At 37.7% G+C, this 12,920-nt stretch overlaps 1 protein-coding gene across 1 annotated transcript in view; it reads right to left on the bottom strand.

The window, feature by feature from the left end:
- LOC137385720 (uncharacterized) overlaps positions 1-12,920 on the bottom strand; it is a 61,320-nt gene that overhangs the window by 36,803 nt on the left and 11,597 nt on the right. Inside the window, exon 3 of the mRNA XM_068072254.1 lies at positions 11,388-11,554. Within this exon, the coding sequence (XP_067928355.1) occupies positions 11,388-11,554 (167 nt within the window). The remainder of the gene's footprint in view (positions 1-11,387; positions 11,555-12,920) is intronic.

Genomic DNA, 12,920 nt, shown 5'->3' with positions numbered 1-12,920 from the left:
CATGTTTAACGATTCTAAAAGCAGGTGGTAAAGCAAGTATGGCTGGCATCAGTGGGAACTTGTAGGTATTAGGTAAGATAGAGAATGTTGCAGAGGCGCTGGGTAGCTACACGGGCAGATGTATTAGGGCACCACAAATTACATAGGCAGATGCTATAGGGAACCACAGGCTACATAGGCCGAGCATCAGGCAACCACAGTCCAAATCAATACAACAAGCAAACACCAACAAGATGAATTTGGTATTGATGTCGCGTAGTGAACCTATCAGTAGAGGCCTACAAGATAGTTGACCGTTTGCTTGTCCTGAAAATCTTGAATTTAAATTAACAGCAAGTTTTCACCGGTTATGAATTATTTTTTGAATCTCTGCAAGATCACTTTTAATAATAGTAAAACTCCCGTTATGGAATGATAAGCCGAGACAACCGGTACAGTGTCGGCTGCTGAGTGCTTTAATAGTGAACCTCTAAACACGTTAAATGGTAAATTTATGTTCCTGTTGTCTCAATAGGCTTCACACATTTTCGTTTCTTCTCACGTTCCATGAATTTATTCACTTAAATACAGTTAATTCTTTTTTATTAATCGCCAAAGCTTTTTGATGAATGTTTGCCCAACCAGCCATAAACCATTGCAAAATGGACAATAGCTACAATGTTGCAAAAAAGTGAAAATATTTTAAACCATATTGGCAGTAAATAGCCATAAATATGGAAGACTGTCAAAAATACAAAAAAAATGTGCAAGTCACAAAAACGAGTTCCTACCGCTCTTCTTGAACACAAGTAGGAAGTGCCAAGTGGACTAAGAAATACTAAATTTGTTTCATACATTAGAGCATTGTTGTAAAACGATACCATATGAAGGAATAAAACAAACAAACGAATCATTTCTCAAAGTCGCTGTAACAATACTTTCGTAGCCATCTTAAAGGTCGGTGAGGAAGGGGGGATCTGCTTCTCAGCTAGTGGGTGGCGTTTTGGTGTTTTGTCAACTGATGCACAGCATTTAGCTATAAAACAGCTCTTAGAGAGCATTGCTGGATGGCAAATTTAGCCAAAGTTTGTTTTTGCAATGTTTTAGATTGAACGGTGACTTTTAAATGCCTGCAGAAGATGTATATGGACAAATAATTAAATTAAAAAACTGAAAAAAAGTACTTGGCTCAAACAGAATCAACCAATAAAACTGACCGATACAAAGATATACTAGAATGAACTTGCGCAGATGCTGGAAGTCCGCTATAGACAAACTGGCTCTCACTTGCTGCCTATCTAATGAAAAACACCAGGCATAGTAACCACACTTTCATACATTTTTGCGATGCAGGGTATAGAACCAGCTGTGACACATTTCTGTGGACTGTTATGCAATGCTCGACCACATGTAGCTGATCTCTGATAATATGGTGGTAGAAAAAACAGACCTGCGGTTAGTGGTTGATAGTTCCAGTGCTGTTCCTGATTGTAATTTTTGGCAAATGACCAGATCACTTGCAGCCATGAAACAATTCGGGCAAAGATAATAAAAATTGTGACATGTATTGGATTCCAAAGATAAAAAATGAATGTGGTACGGAAGCCACAACACCGCTGGAGACAAAATTTTTTGAACACACCTATAATTCTTTTTATCTTTAGCTCACAGCTGTAGAAAAATGCATTGAAAACATCAGCATGAGCAATTGGCTGAAGTGATGGCGAGGGTCTGCGAGTGCCATGACAATGCTTGATCATTCTTCAATTCTGACAGGACTAGCAGGTAATAAATCGTTTCATCCAAAACAGTCCAAACCATCGCCAGACATTCACCTGTCCCTACTTGCCACCAGTGATGACACTTAGCCAAATCGAACTGGGAGCTGCTGATAACTTCTCAACTTAATTCCAGTTGACTTTGACTTGTTTTATAGCGACATCGCTACAATCATCTGTTGATACTCATAGCACGAAGATGGAATAACAAAACATTATTCTATAGAAGTATTCGCGCTACCAGCTAATTCAAGAACGACCTACTAACTACTTTTTTTGTTGTCATTGATTTTATGGTTTCTATCCAATTTAATGTTCAGATTTGTGCAATTAAATCCTTAGCAAACATTCCATTTGATAAACTAACATTTGTGATGAAGTGGTATATTGATAACCTCAAAAGAGCTGCAGCTCTATTAGATAATTGTACGGGCTTGTACGGGTGAATATTGCAAAGTTAATCATGGTGAGGCAACTCAAAGACATCACCTATTAGATGCCGGCTCTGTGAACCTATGGTCTATAGGTTATGATAAACTTGCACAAAATATTGCTAGATTTCATCAGAAAGTATCCATATTTTTCTATCATTTTCGATTGTTGTTGATGTTTGAGATGATCTGACTGTAAAGATGTTTCAAGATTAAAATCGACAAAACTTGATCACAGTTAAAACGCTCAGAAGCAAAATACATGCGAAATGACATCACTAGTTGTTATCATTGCGATAGTTGATATCAGCTATTGTGTTCAAGTAATAGCTTTACTTGTCCCTATTCTGTCGGTCTCTCTGCAACTGTAGGCGTCATAATCGCACTTTCACTCGCTTAATCTGACCGTTTTTGTCGCATTCAAGTTTTTTGGTTTTAATCTTGAAACCTGGCAGTCAGACCATCGCAAATATCAGAAACAATCGCAAATGATAGAAAAATACTGATCCTTTCTGATAAAACCTACAAAAATGTTGTTTAAGTTCATCTTTGATGATGATGACATGATTGTCTGCTGGTACTCCAGCAGAAGTTTACACTAATTTTACCAAAGCAGCTGAGTATTTGACTCATAGACCTACTAACTATAGTATAGTTAATAGGTCTATGATTTGACTAAAGGCGTTACAACTAAAACAGCAAGATTCCGGTGGCAAAAAGACTAATATCATTTCATTAACTTAACATCAACATTACAAGTAAGAATGCGATATAACTAAACAAGAGCAGTGCTAACGGGCTAGAAGGAGGCTGGGGACTGCTAGGTGGGCCGTGATGCGCAATCTTTTGAAAACCGCAACCTGCTGTGTCACTATTGCTGTGTGTATTTGACACAAGGCTTAAACATGAAGCTTCTTAATCAAATAATGTCCTCAAAGGCACCTTTTCATAGCTAAACCACATTGATTTTCAATGCAGACCACAAAATGTTTAATCACTAGTGGTTGGTTGAGTTAACTTTAATTCTAAGGTCAAGAAACCTCATATGCAATCAGTTGTTCTATAGTGGTACTTGATGGAAACCATCAGGGTGACACTCATATTCTGTTATTTATTTCTCAAACAAAAGTGATAAGAACTGTAATTATTTTATATTCTGATGGCAATACATGAATGATTGCAAAAGACACGCTGTTTACTCATTGAGGAATGTATATTTTCTAGCTTAAATATATTCTTTTATTATTCTATTATGTTTAAAATGTTTGTAAAAAATGTATATTTTTTGCTTATTCGTGACCGCAGCGATGAGCCAGAGCACGTACGCGTGTTATGTAAAAGGGTGAGCAGTTTCTTTTTGAAAAAAACATCAACAAATGATTGTAGCGATGTCACTGTAAAACGTGTCAAAGTCAACTGAAAATATGTTGAGAAGTTATCAGCAGCTCCCAGTTTGATTTGGCCAAGTGTCATCACTAGTGGCAAGTAGGAACAGGTGAATGTCTCTACTTGCCACCAGTTTGAGCAGTTTCTTTTTGAAGAAAACATAAGCTTAGGTTGAGTTTCTGCCGAGTTCTTAGGGTGGCACCAGTATAAAATCAAACGCAGTATAAAAGATGCAGAGTTTTGCTATAATCAAAAGACTAAGGACACCGTATCAACAGACGTAAGAAATAGGTCTAACTTGATTTGCTTAACTATAATTCTAATAAAGAGCAGCAATTCCTAAGTTATTACTTTTTAAAAACAACACGAATAAAATATGCAATCGGGTAATTTTAAGGATCAGTTAATTATTAAGTTTGGTATATGACTTCAACGAATTTACAAAAAAATACCAGAAGATATCTCATGGTCACTGTTATACTTGGTTAGCTAAACTAGGGAACAGAAAACTGTTAACTGAATCAACGTTTGTATCAAAGTAGTATATTAAATGGTCGCTGTTATATCTTGTTACGTAACTAGAGAACATAGAAATACAGATGCTCGCTCCAACTTTATCCTAAAGACTTCTGCCTCTCTGGCACATGAGACATGTCAATCAAAAGCAGTAGTACTAATAAAACAGTTGGCAGAAATTTCATATTACCATAGGAACAGCATGCAAAACAAACCATAGATTACTTGACTCAATTACACCACTCCATAGTAACTCAATCCATTAATTTTATTTCTCCGTCTGCGAGGTTACGATTTGAGTATTTGATTGATAAAGCCATCACATCGCATCCGGCATTAAGCAAAATGTATATTAAGCTAGACTATCAGAAAATCAGAATGAAGTACCTTTAGATTGTGAGCACAAATACTACTACAGTACGATACAATAAAAACAGCTTTATTAGTTGGAAAATGAATAACTCTATGTATTATAACACCTTTTTTACTATCGTTATGAAGATTTCAAGACCTCGTAACTTTGTACTAAAAAACTACTGCAGAACAAGAAAACTAGGCTATATAATCATTCAGCTATACGAAGGGCTATCACAACATATGTCTATATTAGTTTAACTCAAAGTAACACTTGAACGAGAAACATAGAGGAATTGATAACCAGAAAACGCATGCAGATCTCCTATACCCTGATGGCTGTACGACGGGTAAGGGACGACTAATGGTTTACACGAAAAGCGAGATTAATGGGGGATTAGTGCTATGTAATTAAGGGTATTAGCATAAAACAGTAGACAAATCTCAGATAAATCCTATAAACTTCAAGTATGCCCATAACTCACCCACATATTCACACCAGCCCACCTTTGCATGGTTAATTCAAAAAAATAAATTTAATAAACATATTTAGAAGATGTCTAGGACTGTGGTAGTTTGATACAACTCCGCATAGAAAGAAAAGGGTATGAGATGAGAAATAGGCGAGAGCGGGTGACTCTATAATCTATAAATAGAATGGGAGGGAGACCACCGCAGCCTCCATAGAAACGAGAGACTTACTCAGATTTGCATAATTATTGTGACGAGATGATAGAAGACTGATGAGATGTTACACTATGCTTTAGACATCCTCGAGTGTGATTAGGGTGATTAAAAGGAAAGCGTTACCATGACGACGCGAGGGAAGCCTAAAGCGGAGCAGACCAAATATAGACAGAGGCAGTCCTAGGCACAAGATATATTGCTTCACATCATCAGCTAAACCAGAGGATTTTGTAGCAATTAGTTTTGACTTACATTACCTCACATTTCTGATTTTAATAACCGCTGAGAATTATATGAAAATTCATTACTATCTGCTGAAGAAACACAGCATGAACAATCATATACTGTCGCTCTAAGTTCATTCCATAGCGGTACCTATACACCTGTAATTGTTTCCCCTTCTTGGAATTTTGTAGTCAAAGCTTACTTGGGAAGAAAATTAAGAACGTTTTCTTGATTTTTCCTGACCTCAGAAATTATTATTGCGTTCTATGAAGATATCCTTGGCTGTCCATTGGGGTGAGCAGCCTTAAAGCTTTACAGGTGGACTGATTTTATCTTGGACACGTCAGCGTGGCAAGCCTGCTGGTGATTAACTCTGAGCAAATTGTATCAAAAGTGTACGGGGAAGACTGGGTAACACGGTACATCACCAGCTTACCTGAGTAAACTCTTATTCATAGGCCACGAGGTGCTATTCAACCTGTTGCGTGCCTTCAATGCTTCGATTAAATAGATAATCACACTGTTAAAAAGGACATTATGTTTCTGTTTAAAATATTTCTAAAATATGCGGTTAAAGTTGAACTGACCAGCTATGACACTGAGCAATACAAGATATCCACACACAATAGTGCGATATTATCGTGAAAAGTCATAACAGCAGGTTGACGCCTTTTGCGACAGTGTACAAATCCTACAAATTGTACAAATCCTCCGTGGTTATATATCCTTCAAACAGGAAAAATTAGTTTTGTGACTTGTTTGAAGCAATGGAATGTCCTGGAGCCACATTGAATGCACCTTTTCCTATCTAGACTTTGCTGTAACATTATGGTGCGAAAGTTTGTGAAATATCCAGCAATTGGTGTATGCTACAAGTTCCAGGGCATTTTTATAAGTGGTAATGCGTGAAATAGGGCGCCTATTGTGTGCTTTGAGCAGCGAATATGTTTGCTGCCGATGTTTAGGCAACATTGAGAACATTTAGTTGGCATGAGATCTCTCAGGCAGCATGGAAGGCCTGCGCAATTAGCGAGCTTCATTAAGCAGGAGGTAAATGTCACACTAGACCACAAAGTTACACTTTATTATATTGACATGCAGGACGCTGCTCTCAGAGCATGCCATCGAAATGCTTGCGGTATCAGCAGCTGCCGAATGGCTACCTGCCACAGACCTAACAGTCATGCGCTGACTCAGTGCTGAAATAGCCAGCCGTGTTCACAATGTTAAGCACGACCGGGCTAAGCAGAACAAATACGTCAAACCAAACACGCGTGTATTATTCAAATTATTTTGGAATGTTTCATCGGTTGTTGGACAGCGACTAATCCGTCGACAGATTTGTAGTTCCCACACATTCTTTAACCAACTTTGGGGCCAGAAGCTTTGGCAGGTTTGTATAGTCGTAGCTATGGATGCAGAACCGTCCGCCCAGGAACTGTGCATGCCAGCAGTGAAATCATATCTAAAGGAAATAGGAAGCGAGCTTGTGGTTTTCTCTGAACGCATCGGAGTGCCTTCAATGATTTCCAGCTATATGCATTACATTACATAAAATCGGTGCGAATCTTTCTATGCATACAAATTGCTTGCGAGGTCTTCGGATAGGAAGAGGATATAGTCGTAAAGGCATATGATCGAGACTCCCTACTTGCACTGAGCTCATCCAGGGCTGAGAGGATGCGGTCCTGCCCATTACCAACTACCATAAATTCAGATCTACCGCAAGAAATATGTCAGCCGTAATTGAGGCATAATTTCACTTCCTAGCTCTCCTATTGCTGACTAATAATCTTCATCCAATGCATGAAGCCTCAGATCTAATCAATTAGAGGAAGAGCGCTGTGTACCGCCCATCATTTCTCCCTACCAAACCTAAGATGACTGGAGCCTATTTGCAGCAACTAGGATAATATGCTTTGATCTACGACCACCAGCTGACCATAAAAGCCAAATTAAAATGTTGGCATTATAAAAGAGTCCAAAGATAGCCTATGCATCGCTTCCAGTACAATTACTAAGAACTAGGGCTAAAGTTACCAAAAAGAGACTCCATGAACTTTTCCACATCGTCAAGCCATTGTCTACGACCTCTCAACTTTTGTATATTACAATCAGACATTGTACAAATCTCGTCGGTATTTCGGTGAAGCAAGTTAGTTAAATAGCTTTTTCTCTTCAATGCTAGTTAGGGGCTGTTCAACCATCAGCCTTCTAAGTTTAGGCTGAGAAACTTACCAGCTTCTATCCACCCTACCCAACATTTAACTCTGAAAATTATTTTGACAAAAACAACTCTGAATTTGCTACTCGCTAGGAACAGCCCTCTCATCTTAGTTCTGCGATGTTATCTGTAACCCAACTAGGATTGAGAGCAATGTATTTCTATAATTGTCACCTTTGCCTGATAAAGACCCCACTAGTGGTAAGCTTCCGTAAGTTATAATAACAATAAATGTTGATAGCATCTGATAAGATGACTGAATTGGACATACCGATACGGCTCCACATGAAATTTATTATGTGAAAAACAGCGGCAAAAAGTGAGATGATGGTCATAAGTTAATTTATTAAACATTGATAAGAATGTATGCTTATAGCAAAAAGCTAATAAAAGTGTTAGATGTCTGGATAATGTCAAGTCAATGTTGTCATATGGGTTCTCAGTCTATTAGGTTTCATGGGGTTCCTATTAGGTAGCAGCTCGTTTCCATGAAACCTTTAATCTTTTTAATTTTAATTGCTGGGATAACTTCAAACAGTTTTAATATATTCTACCCACAATGCATCAGCTAATAAAAGCATCTAAGCCTCTAAGGAAATGAAGTAAAACTGTATTGATAAAATTAGGCTGAACGCGGGACCACAAGCAACTAAATTACTATACAACTTTCTGGACTACAATACATATACGCATGTATATGCTACTGTGGTAATACCGAATGCGTGAAACCTTATCTCTTCTGTAAAAACTAGATTGCTCATTCCAAATCAATGAGCTATCAAATGCGAGAGCCTTGTCATTCTTTAGCATTGTCTATTGAAATTGATGTAATCTCTTTTAAACATTTATATTTTTCCTCCGAGAATCTGGGACCAAATTTTGGTCTCTTTAGTAGATAGGTAAAATAAGACACGCTTGATGGATATTTGATGGGTTTCTTATCACATTGTCTATTGACACTGTTTGGCAAGGAAAAATCAGATGTTTATGCCAGGCCAAGGTTTATCTTTTCGAGCTTTGATTGTGGACTTGTCAAGAACACAGTGAAGATAACAGGCTATGTAAAAGTCTTCTGATGGAAGCCAGCATCAATTATTGTGGGAGGAGTCCGTGGAGATGTATTTATATTCGTAGTTGTGTTTTTGGCATTCAGGCAGCACACCTTTTACAGTAAGTCGACTAATTATACCATCATGTTTTGAAATTTTCACTAATAATTTATCGAAAGTGATCAATTGTGACTATCATACAGGAGGCAGCCATTTTGATTATGAAAAAAATATGCCGTACATATAAAGAGTATTCTTATATAATAACTATAAAAGAAAAATAATATGTACACTAATATTTTGTTTACGTAACATTTCCTTCCACACTAAGTTGTCACAACATGTTCCTAGTTTTTAATATCAAATGATTCTTACTATATAATCTTTCCAGTTTTTTTGTGAAAAATAGCCTTGTTCTGTTAAAACAGTAAAAAGTCGCATGAATGCGCTTTGATAAAACTCTATATAACAAAAAACTAGATGAAACGAGTCTAAAATCAGAATATGTATGCCTTAGGATACGATCAATAGACTAAGTCTTAAAATTTTATGCAAAGCATAGATTAAACAAGGTAGCATCCCCAATGTCACTCTGTGAAGGAAATGTGGTAAAAAGCTTCGCACAAATGAGGCAGACTAATGGCTTCCTTTATCTAATCTACAGCTATTTCCTGCTAATAGTAAAAGGTTGCAAGTCTCCTCACCACTATGATTAGTCTCTCAAAAATTTGGCGACTACGTCAGCAGCTGCTGTCAGCCGATATCATTCAATTGGCTAAAATGTGATTGCAACATGATCTGAGAATTTACAACTTCTTGCTAGACATTTGTCTATCCCCTATCTGATAACACTTACTCACAATGCTTCCGGAAGATACAGAAAAAACACTGCCAGTTTCAAAGCTTTGCTGTTACTACATTATCTGCTACTGCACCGGTACTGTGGTCATGTGACACATTTGCGACAAGATGCATCTCTGTAGTGTTGTCATGTGACACACTTGCGACAAGATGCATTTCTGTAGTGTTGTCATGTGACACATTTGCGACAAGATGCATCTCTGTAGTGTTGTCATGTGACACACTGGTGACAAGATGTATATCTGTAGTGTTGTCATGTGACATATTTGCGACAAGATGCATCTCTGTAGTATTGTCATGTGATACACTTGCGACAAGATGCATTTCTGTAGTGTTGTCATGTGACACATTTGCGACAAGATGCATCTCTGTAGTGTTGTCATATGACACACTTGTAACAAGATGCATTTCTGTAGAGTTGTCATGTGACACACTTGCGACAAGATGCATCTCTGTACTGTTGTCATGTGACATACTTGCAATAAGATACATCGATCGCTGTAGCGTTGTCATGTGGCACACCTGTGACAAGATGCCATTGTACTGTTGTCATGTGACATACTGAAAACAAAAAGTTTTCTGACATGTTCTTGTTATGTGTTCATCTTATGCCACATGCCAGATCGTAGGAAAACCTCAAAAGGCTTGTCCTTTGAAGAACAAGAAAAATTGTACACGCCCGCCGCTCTATATGGTATTAGGTGATTTTTATTATACTTGCATGCCATTGTTTGTGAGTGATTCCAGCAGTGAAATAAAAAGGTATAAACAATCTCGCCTCTCTTAAAATTTATTAGTGGTTTGTGCCTTGTAAGATTTTAATCACTTCACTCTACACTAGAACATATTGAGCATTACTACGCCATGCTATATGGTTTCATGCTGTACCATAACATTCTCTACTTAACTTCATGATACCGTTTAGTGTCTCACCAAACTATATCATACCATTGCATACCAAACCATACCAGAAGTTTTTTGGAAAAACCAGACTATTTTATATCATCCGCTCGGAGGCAATAACTCGCAAAGGAGTAGCACTTCAGCATTACTGATCACCAAACAGTGTAATGCTGTCAAACCAGACTACTGATACGTCTTCTCAACTCTTTTTTCAGATAGCGGGGATATAGATTCTGCCGATGCTTGAAGTGTGTTTATACGGCTAGACTATCGTTGATGTACCTCTTAACCTACCAATTCACCACTGCCAATCTGCAACCTTATCAGCTATGCTTACTAAGATGTTTATGGTATTTGGATAGAATAACATCCGTATACGTCGTTTGGCACGAAGCTTAGGGAAGGACAAGCTAATATAACTGATTCTAGCCACCTACGTGAGTGGAAGATAAGAGAGGCTTTAGAGCTCTCAGTCTTACTCATGCGAACATCTGAATTTGTGGCACCCGTGACAGTAATAATATGATAATTAAATATTTTCATAGGAGGAATCAGAGCTGATGACTCACTCTCTATTCACTGTTGTATTTTTCTCATTAGGAGAACTTGCCGGACACGATGACACTTAATATATCGATGGTCTTCAAAGGCTATAGCAGGTAGCTTCAATTGCTTTTCCACAACCTGACCAGGGTATTATGACAAGGGGTGCAAGGCTAGGACTGTTATACAAATGAAAGAATGCTGCTGGAATGAATGTCATGATGAACTTTCTCTAATAGTTTTTGCAGATGTATCCCTTTCCCAAATGTCTGCTTAGCCAATCACTGCAGGATCACTTCTCGTCCATAACTCAAGTTCATAATTGTATTCCTGTTACTTCTGCTAAACCAAATAACCTTAGTTCCATGTACCATTGTACAAATATAATGACTTAGATTCTAAGGTGTTGCAACAAGTGATAAAGAAGTATGGCTAAGGAGCTGAGGCTAACCTGTGCACGATGTTGTTGCAGTGAAGATAGACCAGGGCTGCTACAAGTTGTCTGACCATGGGCCAGCAGCCTAGCTCACTCATTCTGTTATCTGGTAGCGTCTTGAGAAAAGCGTCGAGGTCCTTGTTGGGAATGTACTCGAGCACCAGGCAGTAAAGGTGGCTGGCCTACAACCGTTGCATAAGTGAAAGGCTCTTATCTACTAATAATTGACTTCATACATATAGGCTATTTTGTGTCTTAAGAAATAGTAGTGAGATGGCACCTTATCTCAAACAGATAGACTAGATCCCTACATGATTTTTTAGTTGATATCTTCTGATATAATATAAGTTTTTATTGGCATTGATAATCCTCAACAAAATGATGTTTTTTCTTTATATGCCCTAAAAAAACAAAAAAACATGAAAATCCAGGAATCAGGAATCATTGAGTGAGTTGAACAAACGTGTTTTATGGTTGGTAATCTAATAGTATTGCGGAAGTTCATAAACTGAAACATACAATGGTGTATGTAGTATGTTTGTGACGCGAAATAGAAAATGGTATTTGTCATATGTGGGTAAGGATAAATACAAATATTCTGGGTACAGTTTACGCAGGATTTAAAACCTGTAACACAAATCCAGAAACGAGCAAGTTTGGGATAAGGCAAAATTTTTAAAGATTTTGTGATGTGGTTGGCAGAAGTGTGGTGAGCTGGAATACGTGATCACCAGTGCAAAAGCCTTAGTATAGATTTCTGATAGTAGTTTAAATCGGCGTATGAAAGTTTCAACTGATGTTTCTAGTGAGAAGAATGCAGGAGTTTGCAAGGTTCTGACAATTCATTGACATGTACAGATTACAACAATGTCTCAATTATTAATTGGAAATATTCATGAATAATAGATGCATGCGTACGGGATGAGTGTTTGGTGTCCACCTCGGCCCATTATTCGCCGAGTTCGCCGTTACCCTTAAATTAAACCATTGAAAGCGTATGAGTTATGCCTGTCTTAGTTTAGATAGCCATTCCTAAATCACCCCACTTTTAGATTAGTATATCATTTGCATATTAGTTGTCACAGAAGCTGTAATGAATCAATTGTGTGTATTGTTGTAGGTGCTAAGTATGTTACAATCATGAATGCAATACGATACGCTTAGAAATAAGTCATGAAGGAGCAAGATTTAAACGAGTGCTTTTCTCTTACTTAATCTTTTTATAGTATTTCTGCACTTTTTTGCCCCAAACTGTCTGACCAGACAAGACTTACGCAAAGTAATTATTGGCTCAAGTGTTTGCAAGGACAATAGTTGCTACCTGAATCAGTTGATTTCTATTCTAAGGCTCTGGTGACGAAAGATGTCTCAGGACATCACAATTAATTGGTCATTATGTAAATGGCTGGTTAGCCAAAAGTGCTTCTAACCGAGCTTTGGCAATCGAAATATAACATTTGCATGAGTGATGCAACTCATCGAAGGGTCAATGCCCAAAGCATTGAAAGACGATATAACATGGTCTTTCCTAGCATTTTAAATGTCAAA

This window comes from Watersipora subatra, chromosome 1 (assembly GCF_963576615.1).
Source record: "Watersipora subatra chromosome 1, tzWatSuba1.1, whole genome shotgun sequence".
NCBI classification, from domain to species: domain Eukaryota; kingdom Metazoa; phylum Bryozoa; class Gymnolaemata; order Cheilostomatida; family Watersiporidae; genus Watersipora; species Watersipora subatra.
The sequence above is the reverse complement of the archived record's forward strand: the minus strand, read 5'-3'. Positions and strand labels throughout refer to the sequence as shown.